Source organism: Mesocricetus auratus, unplaced genomic scaffold, assembly GCF_017639785.1.
Source record: "Mesocricetus auratus isolate SY011 unplaced genomic scaffold, BCM_Maur_2.0 Super-Scaffold_100691, whole genome shotgun sequence".
Lineage (NCBI taxonomy): Eukaryota > Metazoa > Chordata > Mammalia > Rodentia > Cricetidae > Mesocricetus > Mesocricetus auratus.
The window spans coordinates 9,294,881-9,320,332 of NW_024429267.1; the positions used below are offsets into that span (position 1 = coordinate 9,294,881).

The 25,452-nt window shown below is 39.2% G+C and overlaps 1 protein-coding gene and 1 long non-coding RNA gene across 9 annotated transcripts in view; one reads left to right on the plus strand and one right to left on the minus strand.

Annotated features, from left to right (window-relative positions):
* Ice2 (interactor of little elongation complex ELL subunit 2) overlaps positions 1-16,970 on the plus strand; it is a 37,135-nt gene extending 20,165 nt beyond the window's left edge. For 5 of the 8 annotated variants that reach the window (XM_013117438.3, XM_013117437.3, XM_005075484.4 and 2 more), the window contains 6 exons: positions 530-705; positions 4,551-4,680; positions 9,366-9,450; positions 10,597-10,647; positions 12,045-12,303; positions 15,947-16,970. In XM_013117438.3, the coding sequence (XP_012972892.1) occupies positions 530-705; positions 4,551-4,680; positions 9,366-9,450; positions 10,597-10,647; positions 12,045-12,303; positions 15,947-16,075 (830 nt within the window). In that variant the 3' untranslated portion in view covers positions 16,076-16,970. Of the gene's footprint in view, positions 1-529; positions 706-4,550; positions 4,681-9,365; positions 9,451-10,403; positions 10,648-12,044; positions 12,304-15,946 lie in introns of those variants that run through there. The other 3 variants (XR_002383906.2, XR_002383905.2, XM_013117440.3) reach the window with 3 other exon arrangements.
* Positions 1-21,185, minus strand: part of LOC110341912 — a 58,806-nt gene extending 37,621 nt beyond the window's left edge. Inside the window, exons 1-2 of the long non-coding RNA XR_005874809.1 lie at positions 21,153-21,185; positions 18,766-19,073 (exon numbers count right to left, since the gene is read on the minus strand). This is a non-coding gene — a long non-coding RNA (uncharacterized LOC110341912). The remainder of the gene's footprint in view (positions 1-18,765; positions 19,074-21,152) is intronic.
* Between the last annotated feature and the right edge of the window lie 4,267 nt (positions 21,186-25,452).

Consider the following 25,452-nt stretch of genomic DNA (forward strand, 5'->3'; position numbering starts at 1 on the left):
ACTTACCAGTTTATCTATTCCTTTTCGTTAGCTTTTCTCCCTTCTTTCATACTATTGTAACCTGTTTTGTAATTTTTACCTACTCACTTACATTTCAGTCTGTTGGTCACTATTTGTGCTTCCACTGTGTCCTCTTTGTATATCTACCTAATTTGTATGTGTGCTGTAACCTGTTTACCCTATAAGTACATGGAAAGGCTACTCTGCTGATGGAGGGAATCAGAAACATTGACCTATCCAGACCTTCTGTACCCTCTGTACAGAATGAGTGTGATAATACTCCTCAGTCTTTCTTCTTGATGCTTATCACCCTAATGCATGTTTTGCCTAGTGCTCATGGAGGTATTCGTGAAAAGTGAAAGAATGTTTTAAACTCTAGTTGCAGCTCTCTGCTACAATGCTTTAAGTAAATATGGTCCAAGGTGGAGAATTAACAGTCACAACGAGAGTTATTGAGTTTTTGTATCCCAGATTACAATGCATAAATGGGTAGCCTGTTTGTAAATGGTAATGAGGAATGTTTTTAAAGGATTGCCATATGAACTTCAAGACTATGTTGAAGATACATCTGAATATATAGCTCCTCAAGAAGGAAATTTTGTCTACAAGTTGTTCAGCCTACAGGACCTGTTGTTACTTGTGCGCTGCAGCGTCCAGAGGATAGAGACAAGACCACGCTCCAAAAAACGCAAGAAGATCAGAAGAGTAAGTTATCTGAGAAGTTGTGATGTGGCAGTATGAGTGATAATCTCAAATACTCAACATGGCATTCTAACAAAATTTGACTTTAGCTTGATCACTCCTATAGTTTTTCTGGGTAAACTTATTTTAGTAAGATTTTAAAATCAGGTTTAATAAGATATATACACCATCATCATAAATGCTGGTAACCACCTTAACTAGTTCATGTGAACTCTAGTAAAAACATTATGTGTGACTTTGCATTTCCTTGTCACCTATGAGCCCTTTCTTTACTCTGAGACATTTCTCAACATCCTTTAAAAACAGAAGCTTTAAAAGAATCCCAGAGTTTCAGGACTGCTAGGGAACCAGTCTCTGCTGTCTTTCCTTTGTGGCTCCTCTTAGGGCATGATATAAGGTCTCCTCAGCAAAAGAAGCAAATGATTGTTACAGTTTCCACTCTCCCTCTGCAGCTGAGCTGCTCTTTTAGGACACTAGACATTCCTTCATATGATTCTAGATACTGGAAAATAAAGAGAAGCTTTTATTTTAGCTGATTGCTTCTCTTTTATTGTTTCTTAAATGGATTCTTTTTGAAACTACTATTTATTAAGAGAGAGAGGAGTGTGTGTGTGGTATGCATGCACATACATATGTGCATGAAGGCGTGGAAGTCAGAGGACAACTTTTGGAAATTGGTTCTCTCCTTCTACCTTGTGGGTTCCTAGGGTGGAACTCAGGTCATGGGGTTTGGAGGGAAGCACCTGACCCACAGAACCATTTCACCAGGCCAAGAGAACTTTTTGTTGTTGTTGTTTTAAGATGTATTTGTTTATTATGTATTCAGTGTTCTGCCTACATGTGTCCCTGCAAGCCAAAAAAGGGCACCAGATCTCATTATAGGTGGTTGTGAGCCACCATATGGTTGCTGGGAATTTAACTCAGGACTTCTGGAAAAGCAGCCAGTGTTCTTAATCTCTGAGCCATCTCTCCAGCCCTAAGAGAACTTCTTAAATTGTGTTCTTTTTTATTATTTTATGTGCATGAGTATTTTCCCTGCATGTATGTCTGTGCACCACATGTGTGTGCCTGGTGCCCATAGATGCCAAAAGAGGACAATGGGTTCTGTGGAACTAGAGTTACAGACATGTGGGTGCTGGGAATGAAATCCACCTGGATCCTCTGGAAGAGCAGCCAATGCTCTTAACTACCGAACCATCCATCTCCAGCCCTGCTTTTTTTTTTTTTAAGATTTATTTATTTATTATGAATACAACATCCTGCCTCCATGTCTGTCTGCATGCCAGAAGATGACACCAGATCTCATTATAGATGGCTGTGAGCCACCATGTGGTTGCTGGGAATTGAACTCAGGACCTCTGGAAGAGCAGTCAGTGCTCTTAACCTCTGAGCCATCTCTCCAGCCCATCCAGCCCTGCTTTTTATTGTTTTTAAGTTTTATTTCTATACTTATTTGTGCTCTCATTTTTTGTAGTCAGCTTCATTTCTTTCACATTCTACCCTGTGAACCCATACCACTTTGTCTTTTTCTTTTCGTTTATATCCTCAAAAATTGTTGATGTAAGTATCTCCTGAGTAAAAATAGCCCAAGAAAGTTTTGGACACCTGTTTAATTCTTGACCAAGACAACTTGGTAAGGATCATTGTCATTCACTCAGAAAGTGAAATTTATAAATGCCAAGCTGTAACTATCTAGAAGAAAATTATTCGTCAAGATGTCAAAACAATTGGGCCCCAAAGACATCTAAATAGAAGTCTTATATTTTTGACTGTCAATAGTAAAGCTTGAAAGTTTTTCAAGGAGTGCTTGTCCCTTTCATCTGTTGTTCATTATATGTGGTGGTTTAGTATACATGGTATAATTTCCATTCTATATAACGTATGCCCCTGGAATTATACCCCATTTTTCTTTCTCAAATGTTAGCACCACAGAAACTCAGTAAATAGGTGAGAAAACTTGTGAGGTTACGAGGCTGGGAGTCTTTGTAAGGAATATTATAGGAAAGTTAATATCCACACTAGCTTGAAAAATACTGTCATTTCAGAATGTATCTTGCAGTATTTCTTCTCTATGAGCCAGCTTGTTCAGACAAGGTTTTCAAGTTTGCAAGGCATATCATCTCTGATTTTTCCTTAATTCTTCAGTTTTATGTTGTTGTTGTCTTACTTCTTCAACAATGCTTAATAATAATCCCAGCACTTGGGAGGCTGAGGCAGAAGGACTATCAGAAGTTGAAGTCAGCCGTTCTACATAGTAAGTTCCAGGTCAGCCTGGGCTACAACCCCGGTCTCAAAAAGGCTACCTCCCCCCCAAAAAAAGTATATAAAACTGCCTGTTAGAAGAGAACTTAAAACAGCAGCCAGTTTGAGGGAACAGAAGTGAAGAGGTTGATAGAGCTTACCAGTTCTGTGCAGAACTATGAAATCCAGGCCAACTGGATGGCTACTAGCTCTTAACTGTCCCATTTAGTCACATATCCCAAGTACTGCATTCTAAAATGGTTAACAGTTTTACATCTAGTTACCCAGATTTGATGCTGGCATTATATGTGTTCTTTTAAAGCTGCTTAAAGACATAATATGTTAAGAATAGAAGTCACTTAGTGATACTGAATAGAAGACTCTGGCTATGAACTATCTTTTTAGGAAAGTAGATAAGGGTTTAGGAGGTTTATGCAGAAGGAAACAAGAACAGCTTTCACTCGGGCAGCATAGACTACAGCTACAAATCACAAATCTTGATTGTGATTTACACTCCAATTGTTGACCCTAAGGAGAGAGAAAAATCTAGGCCCTTCCCATGTTTTCCTGGAGATGGCAGTAGAATACATACAGAAATAAAGTCAGATGTAATAGTTTTATGTCAAAGAAAAACATACTTCCCTCAAAAAAACAAAACTATCTGTATCTTGAAGTATACTTTCCATGCATAAATTAACTCTGTAATCCATTTAAGATACAGAAAGATGTTCATCTTCCCTTTGCATCATCTCTTCTTTTCCATTTCTTCAGTAATCAACTATGCCACTGAACATATTTCTTAACTTTCTGACATGAGGTTTCTGGTTTTTTGTTTGGGTATTGATTTATTGTGTATACGAGCACTTCTGTGTCATAACATGACAGTATTCCACAAGTAGGCACTTGTTTGCACATCCACTCTTAGACTAGTAATGGGGATAGTCATCTTGCTCCATCTGTTTGATATCCTGACCAGTAAGCTCTAAATGGGTAATTTGTCACATGCTTAATGCTTGGAAGTTTGTGTTGTAAAGATATAACATCCACAGTTGTTCTAGCAGGTATTCATGCTCATTTTTAGGAAGAAAACCAATTGCTGAGTGACTGATGTCTGAAATGGGGAGGGTCCTTTTTTGTTTCTTTTGAGACGTGTTAGTCACTGCTCTCTAGCCTTTAGCTCTGTACCTGGGAACAATTGCATGTGCTGGAGTCCCAAGGAGTCTGCTTGTGAGTCACATTATCTGGCAGAGAGGAAACATGATGCCGTATGTGGAGAGTTTGTCTGTCTGTGTTGGAGATGAGGGTGGTGATGAGGAATCCCTTATCCACCCTCTACTTCCTGAATTTATCCCCAGAGGCAAATGTATCCATATCTTCCTTTCCAAAACCTACATTATACAAAATAAATAAAATTAAATTTCCTGCAGGTATTTGAAAACTGTTGGCTATATAGGCAAATGTATTTTCTATGAGTAGTAAATTTTGTTTTTGTTTGGGTTTTGGTTTATTGTATTGTATATATGTATGGTCTGTGGGCGCTTGTGTACCTTGGAGTATATGTGGAGATTAGATCTGGAGCTTTGACAAAATGCAATTTTGCATTACAGCAATTTCCAGTTTACGTGCTACCAAAAGTAGAGTATCAAGGTTGTTATGGAGTTGAAGCTCTGACTGAAAGCGAGCTCTGTCGCTTCTGGACTGAAAGTTTATTGCATTCCAACTGCTCGTTTTATGTTGGTGAGTCTATAGGAGTCCTCTTCCCCTTTGTAATTTGCTTTAAATATTTACCTTTAAATTCAGATGTACATACTTCCATTTTGTCTTTTTTTGTTTTCCATTCTCTGATTATGCTGACTCCGTAGTAAAACAGTGAGCGACAGGGAGTTTTGGTGAGCTACTAAATTGATTTGCATATATTTTATAATTTTGTTACAATTTTAATGATGTTGTCTTAGAAATCCCTTCTTGGAACATTTTTATTTTGGTTTTGAAGTTTTGTGCAGAAGGGAAGTAGCAGGGCTTTGAATGTTGTTGCCAGAGTCTTGAAGGGTTAACATGCTTCACCTGACAAGTTTCTTGCTCTTATTGTTCATGTTGTTCTTTCACATTGGAATGCTACACACTGAACATCTCTGTCATCTCTTGTCTTGGACTCTGCACCAATACAGATCAATACAATATTGATCTGTCTGCCCTACTGGCCCCCGTCTCCCTCAGTCTTTTCCTTTATTTGATCTCTAAATGTGTTGTCTTCACTTGTTTGTTACTTCCTACATTACTGTTCTTTCTTAGGCCATCCCTTTTTCCTGCTAGACAGTAAGCATTTTAAAGTCAGAGCCTAGGAGAGATCTGTATGTTCTAGTACAAGCATGATGTTCTGTGTATAGTGAGTGCTCTGTATTTTTCTTGCCTGATCTAGAAACAGTGGTTATTTATTTGAAAATTTGACCCCATTCTGATTAATCAATATTTGGGAGGTTGTTGTTGTTTTTTGTGTTTATGATTTTTTATATATGTATAACATCTGGGTGGCCTCAAATTCACAATCCTGTATCAGCCTCCCAAGTGCTGGAATTAGTCCTGTGCTGCCTGCCACACCGCCTAATGTTTTAGGGCTCTCCTCCATTGCCAGACATTTGTTTTAATAGCTCCTGTCAGTAGCCAGGATTCTAATGTTCCTCCAAAACCTTCACACCACAGCCTTCATGTAAAGCATTTAAAAGCAGTTGCCAGCCACATCCACTTGAGGAAAGGATTTTTTTTAAGTTATCAGTGAACTTTTTTACAGTACTGACAGATGACACAGACTCATTTTCTGATGTACTGTTTAACAGATAAAATTGCTATCAGTTGTATGACTACTTCACCTAAGAACTTTTTACAGGTCCTAAATAGTTATTGTGTTGGGTCTAACTAGCCTAAAGACCTGCTCATTGATACGTACACCTTTTATTTTCATGTGACAAGATAATGCGTATTATTCCTGTGACACTGTTAAAGGACACGAGTAGTTGTGGACTTTGTGTTTTATTTTAATATAGATACACATGGTACACCCCTTTCTTGTTGTCTTGGTGCTGGGGACAAACCCCAGAACCTGTGAATGGTAGGTAAGCACTGTGCCTCTAAGCTGCACCCATAACCCAGGAATTGGCATTCAAATGCTGTTTTAAGGTATCCATCAGGCAGGGCCAGGAGGTGGATGTTTTTAATCCTAGTGCCCGAGAGGAAGAAGCAGACTGTTCTACAGAGTGAGTTCCAGGATAACCAAGGCTGTTAAACAGAGAAACCCTGTCTCAAAAAAACCACACACACACACACACACACACACACACACACACACACACACACACACACAGAGTATCCATCAGTATTAGGAGTGTAAAGGTATTATAGTACTTTTAAGAAGAATGCTCAATGAAATCACTTGAAGAACTTGTTAAATTAAAAGATTGCCAGCACTAGTCCTAGAGTGTCTGATTGAGTAATCCAGAATGGGACCTGGATTTTTATGTTTCTAACACAATCTCAGATAATATATGGCTTGTCTAGGGCACTCTGAGACCCACCATAGCTCACAGTCTTTGGTTACAGTAAACATACTTGGTTTTTTTGTTTGTTTGTTTGCTTGCTTACTTCGTTACATAAATAAATATGTTCACCTCCTTGTCTAGATTACAGTGTCTCTTGCCCATTAAAAACCTTAAGAGTTACTTCTTTAAGAAAACCTATAGTCTCATCACGACTTCTCTATCTGCTGTCCAGTGTTATATTTATCAAATCCATAGAATTGGCATCCAATCAGTCCTCACTTTACATAGTTCTTACAAGCATGACCTCTGTTGTGGCAGTATATTAAGAGTAGAAATTACATATAAACTTCACTGCCAGCTCCTCAGTCCACTAATATGAAGTAGATTACAGACATACATGAGCAGTGACTGCCTGTGTCCCTGCTTTCAATCTGCATTGATCGTCACTGTATATTTCTTACTAGTTCATATACCGAAGTCAAATGTGTAGTGTGATGCCTCCTTGTCTTCCTATGGTCAGCCATTTGAGATTTTATGAGGATAGATAATGAAAATAAGGAGTTGGCCAGCAAAGATTAAGATAAAGGGGAAGAAAACATAAACAGAAAACCCACAAAAGGTAATATTGCTGGAAGTGAAACTTGCATGGAGCTGTAGAAGAAATAGCAGCCTGGGAATGTTGACACAGCCACTGTTCAAGAGACCCTTCAATCACTACCAGAGAAACTTGGTGATGACTAACATATTGGCATAAAGAACAGTGGTGTGACATCAAAGATGAAGTAACACCAGTATAAGGTTTTAATTTAAAGGAGTGCTTAGATGACTGTGGAAGTTGATGAGAGTGTGACAGTTGCTACAGTGGGGAAAGTGCTTCTCTATTGGAAGCTGTCTGAGAAGGCAGTGAGCACTGCTCAAACTACTCTTGGTAAGACTTTTTGGAAAATGTAGAAGCATGTTGTTTTTGATGTTTTGAATTGCAGTATACTGAATGCACTTTTTATATTTTATTTCTCTAAATACTTAAATTGATGGAGAATTTATTTTGACAAAATATGTAAAAATAGTGAAATAACTAAAATTTCCCATTTATCATTAAAATACATGATTTCAGCCTGTATAATTGTTCCTACAAACTTGTACTGCATGTAAAGCTAGAACTACATTATGTGTGGATTTTGTATAAATGATGTATGATCATAAAGGCTTAATTTCTGCTACCTAGAGCAATGCCTCCCAATTGTACCTCATCTTAAAATATGATCTAAAAAAAAGAGATTGCTTATGACTGAAGGACAGTGGTAAGAGCTTTCACATCTCAGATCTGGCTCAAGTGCCCCAAGGGCTGAGGAGACAAGTATCTCAGGCACTGAAACAACTCACTTGAGCCTTCAGGTTAGATAGCTCCAGTGTCGGAAGTTGCCTCCTTGAGGAAGTAAGCCTTTGTAGAACTTAGGACAGGACCCTGTAGTTAGTTCTTTGACAAACTGTATTTGCTGGGTACTATACTACATTCTTTTATTGCTGACTTAAAAAAAATAAAGGTAGGTACTATTAATAGTCTCAAAGGCTTATGTATTAAACATCAAAAAATACATTATTGCATTTAATATCCTCTTTTTATAGCTATTAAACCATTAAAATGTCTTTATTATTAGAAATGTCACATATAATGAGCACTAGAAATGGAGAGGTGAAACTAAAGTTGGCATAAGAAATAACAAGTGGCTGTGGGAACAGATGGATATGTTGTCTTAGAGGGAAGACATCTGGTAAAAATGTTTCTAATTAACTTCTTTGAGAATAAAGCAAATGATATTAAAGTAGGCTAGATATGGAAATGAAATATTAAACTATATGCAATTTTTGTAGTTCCAATGACTAATACCTACTTCCTAAGTAATTTGTTTTGGCAGTAAAATATTAGGAGTTAAAAATATAAATAAATCTAAAACATTATTTTCAGCATTGGTGGGTGTTACTCTTGCACTCTAATGTTTTTAATGTATATACAGTAGTAGTAGCATGGTCTTCCGTTGGCCCAGCCATTTGCCTCAGGGATCTCCTGTCTCTTGTACATTGCAGCACCTCAGTTCATGTCTCAGCCTATTTTGTTTTAAAATATGCACTTTGCTTTCTCCAACAGAAATGTCATTTTAAGGATATAATGTTTAGGATTTCATGAATTATAGATTTATATCAGGCATGCAAGGAAATATATAGAGAGAGTGCTTTAGTCACAGAAACATTCATGATTGCTTTAATTAAAAATAATCTATATTTTTAAAATTAAGTTTTATAATAATGTGTCTTTGACACTTACTGAGCATGCCCAGATGCCCAGTCCACAGATTTGATTTTCTTTCTTTCTTTTTTTTTTTTTTTTTTTGGTTTTTCAAGACTGAGTTTCTCTGTGGCTTTGAGACTGTCCTGGAGCTAGCTCAGACTCACAGAGGTCAGCCTTGCTCTGCCTTCCAAGTGCCAGGATTAAAGGCATATGCCACAACCGCCCTGTTCATATTTGATTTTTAACTGCTTATTTAGATGGAGAGTACATGCTTCCCTTTTACAGCATCATACAGCTCTATTGGGAACCAGAAACACCAATGGTTGAACAGTTTTTGCTCTTAAATTAATGTGTAAACTTTTCTATATTCAGCAAATATTTTAAAGTGAATACATACCATAATTTGTATTTTATATCATTGTAAATTCAGGTTTATTTGATAGCTAGTGAGATATATATATCTCCTTTTAAATACAAAGTCCTTTATAGTTGTTAAAAATGTGTGAAATCATTTTTTTATATAGAGAGACTAGTTAACCTTTTGGTTTGTTTTCTATAACCACAGTGACTTGGATTTCTTTAAGTTCAGTGTTTTCTTTTAGGGCATATTGATGCATTTACTTCAAAGCTTTTCTTGCTAGAAGAAATCACCTCAGAAGAATTAAAAGAAAAACTTGCAGCACTCAAGTAAGGAAGTGCTTTGTGGTGGGCACTGGCAAGACTTCACTCCTGTAATGTGATCTGGGATTTCCCTTTACGTCTAAATAGTAATGATGTTGATCTTGAGAGCCCCCCCCAAAACCCAGTTTACATTATTTGTCTCCATCTGCAAAGAAACCTACTGCTAATAATGTGCCTTCCCACTTCAGACAAAGGAGGCTACAGCCAAGTGAAAGTGTTGTATTTAAAGTGCATGAAAAGAATCATCCTAGCCCTGTGTAAAGAAGGAAAGGATGAGACAGACACATACTTTCAACATTGGGATTACATGACTGATTGAGCAGCCAGACTTCTGAGAATTTGCCTATCCTACCAAATGTTAGACATCAGAACTAAACAAGTGGTCCTCAGAACTCTGAGGACCTTGTGAGGGGAAATAGCCTATGCACATTATCTCATTTTATCACACAACTTGGCATGAAGGCTTGTGGTAGTCATGGCCATTTCATATACAGAGAAGTTGGGTCTGCGTGTGCTCACCCCAGCACAGGCTGAGCTGGGAGCACAACCTTGATAGTTCATATGCTAAAGTCACCACAGTTCTCTACAAAGCTCCGTTTACTTCACACAACTCTGTGAGGGAATAGCCAAACTTGAACTCTGCTTACACTAGTGTTCATCTGTAAGAACAACCTTATATGTGTGCATAGAAAAGTCATGGCATTACTAACTAACCCTTTGCTTCACTTCTCACAATGAAAAAAAATTAAAAATAATGGAAATAAGTTTACATGTAATGAAGCACCAATGAAATACGTAGAAAAATATTTCTGCTTTTCCTTTGACTTGTCTGTCCCCACTCTGTGCTTCTGTCATTGCACATGCATACAGTCAATTTTCTGGGCAACTGAATACAACTGTTCTATAGTTTTATATTATTTGGATGTTTTTTATTTATGTGAGTAACTGCTCTAACACAGAGCCAGATTCTTCATGAACATAAAAGAAGGAATTTAAGCATAGTCACTTGCTGGTCCCTGTTCCACATTATTGGCCTGCTACTGCCTTTGACTGTGAGTAGACCGCACATGTTATTGGTGAGGCTTTGCTCTCTAGGTTTGTTTGTTTGATTTGTTTAAGTCTAATTTCACATCAGTTTCTTCTGTTTAATAGGATATCAAGTTTATTTAACATACTCCAACACATTCTAAAGAAATTATGCAGGTAAGTACTTTGGGGTATTTTGCATAGATACTTTGTTTTTCTTTGCTGAAAATTATTAGAAGCTTTGTCAATATGTTGTTAGAGATAGATGAAAAACTAGAAATATACAAGTGTTTTATCAGAGCTAAAATTCTATAAATATGAGTCAAAGATAACAGGATAGTGTTTGTAATGAAATTGCCAATGTATTTGTTTTGTTCATATTTCTCTCTGTCTCTCTCTTTCTCTCTCTTTCTCACTCACAAACACACACACACACACACACACACACACACAGCCTTATTGTAATAGCCCAGTCTGATTTCAAACTGTCAATCTTCTAAGATACATGAGTTTCATTAACTAGAAACTCAATATTTGAAATGTTATTTTTTCTTTCTACCAAATAGTCATTAACCTTTGTATATGAAAGTTATTGAGCAGAGAAAAGTCTCCCTAGAAGCTAACAATAATTCTCTGGACTTCCTTTGTCAATACCAGTTATTCTCAGTTTTAAAAGTTAGTGAAAATGTAGCTCGTTATGTTTGTAGGCAGATCTATATAGCTAAAGCCGATCATCTTCATTTTAATAATGTGGATAAGAACTGTTCTTTTTGCCACTTTGGCCTAGAGGCTGTGTATTTCCAAGAAAACAGGGTCCACTACCCATGTACCTTTTGTTCTTTATGGTGATACCTTGAATCCCTTGAAGCTTTCCAGTAAGCCCCCAAAACAAAAAAATGTAGTAGATTGACCATCATCAATTATTGTGTAAATAGAGGATTATGATTGAGAGTCTGACCTGTGTGCAAACCAGAAAGCTGGGTCTGATTGTTTAGCGTCTCTCATGTTTGTTTATGCCCAATTTGGAGCTAAGCTTGAAACCTTGTGTGAAGGATTTAATATGAATGTGGGTAGTGGGGCAAAACAGCAGTTAACTCATAAACACATAAGCCTGCTGCTGTTTCTACATCTTTCCTGCATGTTCCCTCGCCCGTTTCTGACTCTTTAGAGTCCTGGACATGTCATATTCTCTTTAGTGTCTCTATTCTCTTACCAATTAGAAACTAAATACAATGTTGAATGAATGAAATGTATGGTTGGAGTACATTATGGATTAGAGAGTTAGATGGATTGTTTTTCCATTAAATGACTGACATGATACAGTAAATGGTACAACAGTAAAAACGAAATGGTCAGATTATTTCTGAATTTTGGAATGAAAGCACTAACGTTGGTTGTCAGAGGGTATAAAGTAGTTTTAAAGGCTTCTGGAATCTTTCCTATTACTGGTCCTGAAATGCTTTCAGAAGTGGTGTGCCCTTCCTGTGGTAGCTCAGTTTTGCTCTGTGGGCTAGGAGAACATGGGGGAGATTGGCACTACAAGTCAGTGAGTTGAATCTCTGTGTTGGATGCAGCTTGCAGGATGGGTCCTACTTGCTGTCTCATGCAGCAGAAGATTCTTCACTCCTGATCTACAAAACTTCAGATGGAAAAGTTACTAGGACAGCATATAATTTGCATAAAGCACATTGTGACCTTCCTGGAGTACCTTCCAGTCTCTCTGTGCCTTGGGTTCCATTAGATCCCAGTTACCTATTACCATATCACATCCATCATGGGCGAATACCTTGTACTTTTCCACCTAAATCACTGCGCCCTACAGCACAACCAAAGGTATGGTCGGTATTTTCAGTTAATATCCTATTTCGTTGTTGATTGCTAATCTGTTTTTCTGACTCTCTCTAATGGATATCTGCATTTGCCCTGGTAACCATCCAGCATTCAAAACCTATGTCCATGTTGTAAATAGGACTTCCTCTTTTATAAGTTTTATGAATCAGCTAAAGAAATCTCTGCTAACTTGATGTTATGTGTGCATGCATGAGGCATCCACAAAATTCAGTGCCTGGGTTTCTGCAAACTTGGTTTTTTTTAGCTCTTATTTATATATATCTTCTTCCATTAAACAATTGAGGCAATTTGCAAAAATGTCCATATAATAAAATTATGATATATTAAAAATATTACTAATATGATGAAATATTTAAAAACAAGTATTAGTAATTAGTGAGTGAAGTAGCTTATTAAAATACAGTAAAATATTAAGAGCTAAGTTGTATTATGCCAAGTATTTTATAATTTTGGGTTTATTGAATTACTATTAATATCACACTCATTATAAAAATTGTTCTTGAAGACAGGTTTCTCTGTGTTGCCCTGGCTGTCCTGGAACTCACTTTGTAGTCCAGGCTGGCCTGGAAATTTTAGAGATCCACCTGCCTCCGCCTCTAAAGTGCCGGGATTAAAGGTGTGCACTATCACACCCGACTGAGTAGCATTTTTTTAACCTGGAATTTGAAGCCACATTTGCAGGTACTCTCTCTGATATCTCTCTACCAAGCCACCCAGTCTTTATGTCATGTTATCAGTTTCAATTTGAGCTTAGTTGTAGGAAGAATTTTGCTGTCTGCAAATGAACCTAAATGTCCAGTAAGCAAAAACACAGTGTATTTTCCTGCCCCGTTGCCCAACACCTTGACTCAAATTACTGAGTTTTTTAATCTCTGTGCTGTTCCCTAGGAACGCCGATAGATGCACGTGTATGTCCTGTGAACATTCTCTCTTCCTTTCTCTGTTATGCCCAAGTAGTTTGTAAATGTCCCCAAACACTTTTGAGAAAATAGCTTTTCCTATAAATCCCAAGGACTTTAATTGTTGGTGGTTTTTTTTTGTTGTTGTTGTTGCTGTTTTTCACATTGGCTAGGATTATACATGCTGTTCAGTTCTCCACCCAATTTGTGAAAATTGCTCTATTTATTTGTCAATATTTTGGTCCTGGAGATTGAAGCCAGGCCCTGTGCATGCTAAGCAGGCATTTCACCCTGAAACATCTTACCCATTTCTAGTAAACTTTGACAAGAAAATATAAACATGGCAAAATAATTGAGAAAATGAAAAAAAATGGATAAAGTTAACACTGTATCTATCTTCAGTTTTGGTTTCTAAATACTCTAAAGTAGTGATTTTTATTATCTAAGAAATTTCTTAAGTAATTTAAAAATAATTGAAAATGTTTTTGAAAATCTGTATTCTAAGAGTACAGTTTTCTTTAATTTAGAAACACTAATTACAGTCTGTCAACTGTAACATATAATTCTGTATGGGGATGTCTCATTCCTTTTTGGTGAAAATGAATGGTTTAATACCTTGGCACTGAACAACGTTAAGTTGAAGAAAACATATTTACGCAGGGTATTTTTAAAAGAAGTGAGTGATATTGTTGTACTTTATTTAGATTAACTAAACATTGAATGCTTATGCCTTAGAAATACTTGGAAGATTTAGCTTTTTCAGTAGAGTGGTCTAAATGTGCTGCAACGTAACAAGAAAACTCATTTGGACAAAGAGAAATTCTGTGTACTCAGGATTTGAACACATAAATATACATTCTAACAGTTCAGACATTGTCCAGTGCAGGGACACATGCTCTGAGTTTATCTGAGACCAGACTGTTGCATAGCCCAGCACTGGGGACATACACATTTGGATAACCTGTGTTGCCTTAGTTTGTTTTTAGAGTCAACAGAATTCCTCCTGCCACAGCTAGCCTGTCATAGATGCATGTGTGTGTGTCACTTGGACATTATTCTTTTTTCCTTTCTCTATTATACCCAATTAGTCAGTAATCATCCCAAAGCCCTTTTAAGAAATAGCTTTTCCCACAAATGCTGAGGACTTTTTAGTTGTTGATTTTTGTCAAATGTTGTTCACATTGAATAGGATTGTGTATGCCATGCAGTTCTCTACCCTAATTTCACCTTGCTGCTGCCTTTCTAGCTAGGCCATGGAAAGAGAACTTTAATAATTTCAATCACACTAAGCACCTGTGGGGTTCTATCCTTAGCAGATAATGTGGAAAGATCAGAGCTTTCTGAAAACTAGGAAGTCAGAGCTTGTGTTCAACAGCTGTCTGCATCTCTTCTGGCGTAGCCTCACTTTGGTGTGGTCTTCCATCCCTAGTTCTCTTGAACCAGGTGCTCATCCCTGGACAGGACCTGCAGCCTCCAACCCTGATGCATACTCCAGTAGATCCTCTTCCTACTATACTCTTTACCACTGTAGCTTCCAGAGTAGACATTTACAGAACACTCACACAGTTTTCAGAATATTTGCCTCTCTCAAAAGCCCAATTAATGAGTACCTTCAGGAAAAATACTGACTGAGTGGGTAAATGACAGGTGTCTGTGAATCAGTGCTTATTGGTTATACAAGACGTGAGCAGCAGAGACCAACAGACACTGCCTGACTAAAGCTCTGGTTTGCCCCCATTCTAGTCATGTAATTTAAAAGCAAACCCTAAAAGCTCTAGGAGAAAGTAGAGACACTAGATTCTGGTACATTCTTAGTGAACCACAGTGCTAGCACTTTGATTGGTGGGCTAGACTGTGAAAGAGTGAGTTTGAATCACCACAGCCCTTACCCTCCCATCTGCAGGATTGACTACATGGGATGTACAGAAACACTGCCTTTGTGAGGTGGCTAGGGGAACCTAAGGCCGATACAGGCAGCTTTGTGGAAATGGTCACAGGCTGTACAACTTTGGTCCTGTGTGAGGTCTCTAAGTGGCCAGGAAGGTAACAGCATTTCCAAGTCTTCTCTTTAGTCAGGACTCTGATTAGCAGGCCTTTCCTCTTCCTGAGGTTGTAGGAGCTAGGTGCAAGTTGGATCAGGCATGAGGGGAGCTGGTGTTACTCCCAACTATGCCAATCTCCTCTTCCTTCCCCTGGTTCTGTTGATGTCCTGTTCTTCCACTCTCGATTGTCTTTCTACTCTGGTTTCTCCCCTTCTTCCCTCACACATTGTTTATTTCTTCCTCTTTAAACTCTTTCTTCCTCTTTGTCTCTTCTTGCCTTGTCTTGCTTCTTACTCTCTGTCCTCCCTTTGTCTTCCACCCTTTGTGTTTCCTCTCCCTCTCCTCTCACTTCTCCATTTTTCCTTGCCCTCCCACAGAATTGCACACTTTCTCAAAAGGTCTGGCCTTCCCTCACTTTCTAATTTCACCTTTCAGCATCTTACAAATGCAACAGCAGCTTACAGCTGAGCCCTACTCCAGCTTCTTTCCTTATTGTTACCAGAAGTTTAATGCTTTTAAAAGTGGGTCGGATTAAAACTTCTTAAATAGCCACGTGGCTGGGACTTAAAAACTTGCAAAAGGTCATTCCCAAATTGAGAGTCTCTGTGTAAATGATGCAGGGTTGTTTGTGTTCAGGCATGTTGTGAATGTATTAAGTTATTCTGCTCTTGCTCTATCTCTTAGGTTGGTGGTACAAGAATGCCTACCCATAGCCACAGGAATCCAGTTTCCATGGAAACCAAAAGCAGTTGCCTGCCTGTTCAGCAAGTTGAAAATGAAGGAGTGGCCAGGAATAAAAGGAAAATAACATAAGGATTGAACCGTGGAAAATGAAGCTTCAGAAAAACCAGTTGTAACAGTATTTAATGTTGAACTTTGAGGGGAAATGTGCCCGAAAAGTCAGCTAGCAAGAAGAGTGTTCCCCCTTGCTATCCTAGAGTTCTTACAAAGTGCCTTGGAAATCTACTGACTGCGGGAAAGACAGTGACAGCAGAAATTACTGTCCTTCCTCTGGTGCATGGAGAATCTAGAATGCTCCATTTGCGTGGCCGTGAACTGAATAAGAAAAATATTTTTATAGTATGTTTTTCTAAAAATCATAGGTAGGAAAACCACTTGCTGTCTTAGGAACTGTCAGATATTAAGTTAATAATTTGACTATATTGCCAGTCTAATGAGACTAGCCTAAAGGGTTAAACATTGCCACTGTTAGAAACAACTGTGTGTGTTGTTTAGGGCCCATTTTTGTCAGTATTAACACCACTCTTGTTGTGTTTGAAAACCCTTTGAAATTTTATTGTGGACACCAAAAGTAAAAACAAGGAAAATAAATCCCTATCACTGAAAAGTGGCAAATTAATATTTTTCTGCTAGGCAACCACACATGTGTTTTACAAAAACACTAGCATTCTGTGGTGTGACAGCTTTGGTGAAAGTACTTCTAAACCTTGGCACAAATTCCATCTGAGTGTGGTGAAACACTGCCGAAAGCCAAGACAACATGATTCAGGCATTCCAGGAAAAAAGCTTGATCATTCTATCAGGCATGGTTTAGGTGCCATTAAACCTAGGATTTCTTTTTTCTTTTCTCATTTATCCTGATTCATTCAGAAAGCAGCATCAGCAGTGGGTATGGCCAGTTTGCTTTTGAGGGAACAGACCTGTTCACTTTTTGTTACCAATTTTTTAATAAACACTTAAAGTATCAGAAATGTGTTTGCCGTCTCAGACATACAAGATTTGTAATCCAAAGGCAATTTTCATGTTGTTTTTGAGGAGTATGGTGTGTGAACGTGCGTGCGGATATGTATGTGTTTTCATGAAAATTATACCCAAAAATTAGGGTCTAGAGAAAGGGCTTATAGCAGAGGACCCAGGTTTGCTTCCCAATCGCATGGCTGCCCACAACCATCTATAACTCCAGTTCCATGAGATCAGTGACCTATTCTGGCCTCCATGGGCACTACATGTATGTGGTATAATTCTGACAAAACAGCCATACCCATAAAATAAAATTCTTTTAATTAAAAATAAGACCAAAATCCTCTAAAATATTTTAAGCTGGATCTTTTATCTTCTGCTATCAAGTTTTGTTTTGAATTGATTTTTCTGAGGAATTGGTTGCCTAAATTATTAGAAAATATTATTACTGTATTGATTTTTTTTTGTGGTTTTGTTTTATTTGAGACAGAGCCTATACGCAGCTGTGGCGGTCCTGGCACACAGAAATCACATGAGTGCCTCCTAAGCTCTGGGATTAAAGCTATGTGCTACCATGTTCAGCTACTGTATGAATTTTTTTTTCCCCAAGCTGGGGGTTAGCTCAGTATTAGAGTATTTACCTAGAATGCCTGTGACCAAAGGCTCTATTTAGATGCATAGAAAGAAAAAGAGATATTAGGATACTATGAATCTCAACCTGACTCATTCTTTCGTGTGAAAGTATAATTTATATAAATGCCTTAGAAAACAAGTTCAAGAATTTGGCTATAGCATTATGTCATGAAATGTCACTAGGTCACCATTGTCCTCTTGTCACATTCAGACCTCAAAATATTGTTGTTTATTTGATAGTAGACAATAAACTCTGGAGGGACAGGGGCATATTTGTTCATCATTAAATAATAATACCTAGTATAGTATAGTATACTTTCCATGCTCAATAGATATGTTGTATTCAGGAATGAATAAATAGATATCAAGGATAGATGGCTACATGAAACTCTGTCTCAAATTAGATTTTTCTTTTCCTTGTAGATGTACATGCTAGTAGAGGAATTTGTGTAGTGAGTGCTCTGATAAAGTCATTTTTAGCCATCTTCTTGGGGATGTGTAGTTCAGTGGTAGAGAGTTTGCCTAGCATACTTCAGACTTTGAGCCCCATCCCTACCACTACAAAAAGAAAAAGACATAGCACATAGCCAAGTCCTGGTAGTTAAGGAAGGAGTTTCCGAACTAAAACTTCAGCTGGTTATTTTTGTTTGTTTGTTTGTTTTTAATGAGTTGCAGTTAGAGAAGGATAGCTGCAGAATATGTAAAGGTGAAAGAGCCCAGGCTGTGAACATGGAGATAACCAAGCAAACTATAATTCTGACACTGGGATCCTATCCCATACAACTTGAAAACTTGTAGTGAAGCTTAACAAATAATGTGATCAAGTGTTTATCTGGAAAGGGCTTTTTGTCAGCATTAATCTACAGAATGCACTGCGGAAAAGTTAAATGTTGTTAAGATAGGATTTGAAATTGGGAATTGACCTGAATTAACAAGTCAGCACTGTCAGTCACGTACAGCTTGCCTAGAAGCATTGTAATGCTGGGAGATTGATGGTGTTATTCACTGGAAAAAATAAAAGTGTGGCTAGAAAGAAAGGAAGCACACTGTTGCTTCAGCTGTTTCTACTCCCTGGACTCTGATTTTAGCTGCTTTGTTGCTGAGTGTTAGTCACCTAACATGACATGTCTAAATAGCAAAGACCAGAGTCCAGGTGCAACTCGGCTTACCGCCCCACGCTCCAGGGCACTTCTATAGCTGCAGTCCTGTTGTTGACTGGAGACATCCACTTCCTCCAAGCCAAGGTTCACACACTTGTATGTAGGTGGAAGGCCTTGGTTCTTCGGTTGCTTTTCGTCTGGACTGCTGTGTAGCACAGCCCAAATGTCCTCACAGCACCGTCACCTGCACATCCCAGCATTAGCAGCCCCAGAAAGGAGCAACAAGGAAGTAATGGTGTCTCAGAGCTCAAGTACTGACTTTTGCCATAGTCTCCTGGCTAGAAATAAGTCACCAAATCCAGTCTTGAATGCCAGCACTGTGAGGAGAGAAATATACAAAGACTGTGTGAACCCATTAATTTAAGTAATGTTTATTAATTGAGAATTTCATATGTTTTGCTCGTATTCACTCCCCCTCCTCCAACTTTTCCTAGATTCACCCTACTTCCCTACCTGCTCAACTTTGGATCTTTTGTTTGTTTTTGGTTTATAAACACATCAACTCCAGTTTGTGTTATCCAGACACTCTTGGTTATCTGCCTACCCTAGAGCATGGCCAGCCTACCAACTGACTCCCTCTCTCAGCAGCTATCAATTGTCAATAGCATAATAATAGTTTTAGGGGTAGGACTTCACTCCCACCTCCACTCAACCATGCTGGGATCTGTCTGGCTTGAGCATTGGCAGCTCTTGTGCATGCTATCACAGTCTCTTTGATAGTTCATATGTACATCTGCCCTTTTGTGTCTAGAAAGGGTTGTTTCCTTTTAGTTAGTCACCATTATAGCTCTTAAAGTCTTTCTACCCACTCTTCCATGAAGGTCCTTGAGCCTTGATGAAGATGGAATTTCTGTTCTGTCTAGTCCCACCACCCTTCAGCCCCAAATAAACACACAGAGACTTATCATAATTTATAAACTGGCTGATGGCTCAGGCTTCTTATTGGCTAGCTCTCTCTTAATTATTAACCCATTTATATTAATCTAGGTATTTCCATGTGGTCTTATTTTACCAGAGAAGGGTCCTATGTTCCCAACAACTACATGGAATCTCTCTTTGGCAGCTTCTCCCTCTCTCCTCTCCCCAGAATTCTCATCTGGTAGCCCTGCCTACCTTCCTGTCTGGCTACTGGCAGTGTTTTATTCATCAACCAATAAGAGAAACATTCCCCATCATCTTGTGGGGAAGAGTGTGATCTAAGCATCCCATTTAGGAATGAATGATCCCTATCCTCTTTTCTGCACCGGCTGTGGGTCTCTTGTTCATTGCCATCTGCTGCAAGAAGTAGCTTCACTGATGAGGGTGGAAAGGTGCATTACTCTATTACTATAGCAATAAGTCATTAGCAGTCTTTTTTTAATATACTACAACCATTTAGCAGAATAATGGTAGATTAGGGCCTGCGATTTATCTAGCCATAGATTCTTGACCCCATTAACAGTGGCAGGTATGGGTTCTACCTAATGAAGTGGAACTTAAATCCAATTGGACAGTAGTTGGTTATTCCTATAGCATTTGTGTGGCTATTGCTCCAGTGGCCAAGATATTTGTTATGGTAGATTATAGGTATGAATCTATTTTTAAACACCATACATGCCATGAACACATTTAGGGGGAGCGAAAGAATTAAACTTAATGTGTAGAGAGAAAAGACTTTAAACAAGGAATTACTGTCTTAGCACCTGGGAGCTAAGACAGGAGGATTTATGAGTTTGAGGTCAACGTGGGCTGCACAGCAGGACCCTGATTCAAAAGATGTCAGTTACTGTCACCACATTAAATCTGAGATAGAAATTACTTATGTCTTAAAGATTTGAGCTCAAGCTAGAAGCCACATCAATACAGATTTCAGAGACACTAGTGTATCTGTGGTGATTGAAGTTGGAGCAAAAGGCAAGATGGAGTTAGAAAAATCACCCATTCGTAGCTTAGCAGTCAACAGATATTAAAGTAGTGAGAGTTTGGTGATAACTAGGAACAATTACATAGTATTATTTAAAGAATCCCCCTGAAAATTTTTTGATTTGGTGACTATAGTGTTTATCAATTTACTGAGGTTTAAACCTGGCAGAAACTGTCCTAAGACAGAACAGAAGATAGCCACTAGTAAGATACAGGAATACAGCAGGTGTGTTTCTTAGTTTGCACCAGGAGAAAGTACAGTGTCAGTAATGTTGCATCTTTCTGGCATAAAAGTGTTCATCATGAGAGACACTCAGAGAACCCAAACCAAAAACAGTCTATAAAATAAGTTGTTGGAAATTTTCATGAATTGTATTTTGACCATGAAAGACAGAGGAAGACTGTTGTCTTAGTAAGGGTTTCTATTACTGTGGAGAGACACCAGGACCACGGTATCTTATAAAGGAAAACATTTAATTAAGGTGGTGACTTACAATTTCAGAGGTTCAGTCCATTATCAACATGGCGGGTAGCATGGTGGCATGCAGGCAACAGGAAGTAGACAGAGTGTCACTGAACACTCCTTTGTGAGGAAAGGAGACCTCACAAAGCCCACACAATTCCTCCAACAAAGCCACAACTCCTAATAGTGCCACTCCCTTTGGGGACCATTTTCTTTCAACCCACCACAACTGTCAATCTGTTTTTGCTTGTGGACATGAGCCCCTGGAAGGGGCTATAAGACAGTTGGAGAAGGTCAAGATATGATACTACTTATGAAGGTTCCATTTAGAAAGAGTCACTCCCTCAATTGTCCCCATATACCTACCCATCTGGTCTCTTCTGTGTCTGCCATGACACTTGGGGGAACTGACCCTACCTACTGTATTGTGTATATATGCTATGCTATGCTATCTTTATCCATTCATCTGTTGGTGGCAGTAAATTGGTTCCAGATCTTCATTATTCCCACCTTTTTAATGTTTGGACTCAATTCTGTGAGCAGCTGAGCACTGAGAAAGAAACTGAAGGTCACAGTTGTCATCTGTCAAAAAAGAATACAGTTCCAAGGACTGAAGAGATGGCTCAGTAAACCTGTACTGCTCTTGCAGAGGACCTGAGTTAGGTTCCCAGGCTGCTCAAAACCTCCTATAATTCCAGCTCCAAAAGATCTGACATCCTCCTCTGATCGCTACAGGCACCAGCACTTATGAGCACAAACCCAGATGAAGGCATACACACAAGAAAGTCTTAACAAGAGTAGAGTTCCATGCTCAAGACACATTTTCACAAAACTAATTCACTTTATGTTGGCCTATCTCACCTAAGAGCAACGGAAGACTAGATATGGTGGAGCATGTCATCCACAATCCCGACAGTCCTTGGGAGGCTGAGGCAAGAAGAACACGGTTCAGAATCAGCCTGGGCCACACAGTGGGACTCTGCCTCCATAAAAGAAGGAGCACAAGTGAAGATTCTGGTTAGATCCAAACAGTTGGGAGATAACATATTGTGAAACCTCTTGAAAACATTCCTCCCAGCCTCAAAGCTTGTCTGGACTTGAATCTGTGGCCTCTGCTTCTCCCTGTAACACCAACACAAACAGCCAAAAGCATAACTGCAGTCCCTGGGCTGCTGAGAACACATCTGTTCTTCCATTCCACTCTCAGAGCCTCACCACTGGCACAGCATGTCCTCCGTGCCAGTGAGTGTGAGTGTGCTTGCAAACTGGTCTTTCCACAGACCTCCATCCAACCTAAATTGCTGACACAGGAACCTTTTTTTCCCCATCCCACGTATTAGTTAGGACTCCAATAAATAAAGACAATATTGTGTCCAGCACCAGTTTTACTGACTATAATCCTCCAGGAAGCAATATTCACCTTTGTCTCTGGGGGTTTCAACAAAAAGAAAGAGCTGATCAACAGGTACTGAGTATTAGTTGGAAAGGAGAAATGAGCCCTGGGGTGCTGCTGCCCCACAGAGTCACAACAGGCAAAGATAATATGCTATAGATTCCAACAAGGTCAAAGAGGAGATTTCAAACAGTTTAACTTCAAAGAAGTGTTAAATGCTTAAGGAGTCAGATATACTCACCCAGTTTGAACACTACATAATGTGTACATGATTCAAAAACATGAGATGATACTCCATAATTACACACAAATTTAATGTCAATTAAAAACTGATCATTTGGGAGGAACTGAATGCATCTTCATTAATAGAGGTTTGAAAAATGGATTCAGATTCATTGATGGCTTTAAGAGCTGTTTGCTTTATTGGGTGAGAGAATATTCTTCTACAACTAAGAAATAAAATGTATTCGGACTAGAGAGAAGACTCCTAGTTAAGAGCTCTAGCTGCTATTCCAGAGGCTCAGGTTCAATTTCCAGCTCTAACATGGCAGCTCACAATTGTCCCTAGCTCCAATTCCAGGATATGTACCCCCTCTTCTGGCTTTCAAAGTCACTGCATGTTGCATGCATGTAGTACACAACCATTCAGGCAAAAACAACCAAATGCATAAAAATAAATCCTTTTTTAATGTAGTGTGTTTTTACATCTAGTTTGTGTATTGTATTGTAGAATTAGTGTCTTTTGTTTTGTTTTTGAGACAGTGTTTCTCTGGCTTTGGAGGCTGTTCTGGGACTAGCTTTGTAGACCAGGTTGGCCTCAAACTCACAGATTCACCTGCCTCTGCCTCCCAAGTGCTGGGATTAAAGGCGTGCGCCACCAACACCGGCTTAGTCTTATCTTTAGTCTAGGGCTCCAACAGTACTACAAACACATTGACTCTAATGCAAAATAACAGCAGGATGCATTTTGCAAGTATGTCTTCCCTTTGCCCCACCAAAAGTAATGAGAATTCTCCCCAGTGCCTCTGCAGGCAACTGACAGTCCCTTCTGTCTAGCTCCAACCTACAATCTCATACAGTTGCACAATGAATTACCAGCTGCAGAGTACAGCAAGAAAGCCGAAGGAAGTTATGAAATCACAGAACATTAGTCTTGACCATCTCTGCATTTCAGGGTATGTGGGGAAGCTAATAGAGTGGTCGGTCAGTTCCTAATTCAGTGTGGCTCTTTTTAATGCTACACCCTAGTGCCTGGAAACTTTTACTCATAAGGAGCCAGGACTGTGTAACTTAGTAAGTGCCTTGGGCCAAAATGTCATTTTGTATCCAGGGCAGTGCTGAGTTTGCTGACAGCCAAGCCTTCTGCCTCCCAGCAGCCAGTGCTCTAGCTAATTCACATCCAGCAGGCTGAAGCTGTCAGCTACAACTTTGAGAGGTAAAGAAATGAGAGAGGATGAGCTTTGAGGTAGACTGCCCAGAGAGAAGAGGGGTGAGGAGAGAGAGGGAGGGAGGGAAAAAGGGAGAGAAAGGGAGAGAGAGAGAGAGAGAGAGAGAGAGAGAGAGAGAGAGAGAGAGAGAGAGAGAGAGAGAGAGAGAGAGAGAGAGAGCAAAGAAGGTCAACCTTAGGTTTCTTTTTCAGACTTTCTCTGTCTTATTTTTTGAGACAGGGTCTATCACTGAGTCTGGAACTTTCTAGTTCATCTAGGCTTAAGAGCCAAAGATCTGTCTGCATTCCTTTAGTGCTAGGATTACAAATTCACCACCACACCCAGATTTTTTTTTAACACAGGTCCTGGGGATTACACAGCAGTCATTTTTACCAACTGAGCTCTCTCCCCAACTCCCCCGCCCTACCCCCAAGCTGGCAGTTGTTGGACCAGACGAGGAAGAGGTGGGGAGAGGTGGGAGTAGCTCTGAGGTTGACTCCCAACCCCTACTAGTGGATATGATCCACCCCTTCTCTCTTCAAGCCTGGCTCTTTTTAATCCCTCAAGTCCTCATAGTAGTGCCTTTCCAGTGTATTCTACGGGCTGCAGTAGCCACTTAATAATAAATAATGGATAGGAAAGTTCCTTTTAGGTGACAAGTCACTGTATAGATGTGAAATAATGTCAGATTGAATCAGTGAGGGGTACTACCATTAGGTCTAAACTTGGAAAGTTATTTTGGAAATTTCAGGTTGTGAGATACAATAGACACTGCAGAGGAATAGATATACACGAGCTATTGGAATGATGGGCTTCACCTACAGGAAGGAGAGAGGAGCCAGTTTACAGGATATGAGGGGCGAGTTTGTGTAGGAAATACTGTGGAACCTTCTGATGACATGGGGGTTAGTCCAAAGCTTTTCATGGGAGGTGGCAATAGGGTAGGCAACATGGGTGACCTTCCCTAAGGTGAATCAAGAGATGAGGGAATGAGGGAAGTCTGAGGGCAGTATTGGGAAACTGCTTTTTGATGTAAATCACACTGACCACTCTTTCCTGACAACCAAACCTGCCATATTTGTGGGAATGCAGCCATGCCCTGTTTTAGAAGTTCAGTGGCAAATATACGAGACAGAGATGGGTAAATGGAAAGGTGGTGAGTCCCACAGCCTTCCCATGAGCACATCAGATGTCTTTGCTTACTTGATAGCATAGAGCTAAATAAAGTAGGGGTTCCTTTCCACACTTCCTCTGTGGAGAATTAACCTCCAGATGCATCATTTGAAGAGACTCTGGATAAAGACTGTTAACTTCCCAAGAAAGTCACTTAAGGAATGATAGCTCAGGCTGGAGGGATGGCTCAACAGTTAAGAACATGTGTTCCTAAGTTTGATTCCTAGCACCATACAGTGACATGCAACTATCTGTAATCCCAATTCCAGGGGATTCAACAGACATGCATGAGGTATATATTCATGTACATAGAGAAAACATACACACAAAGTAAAAAA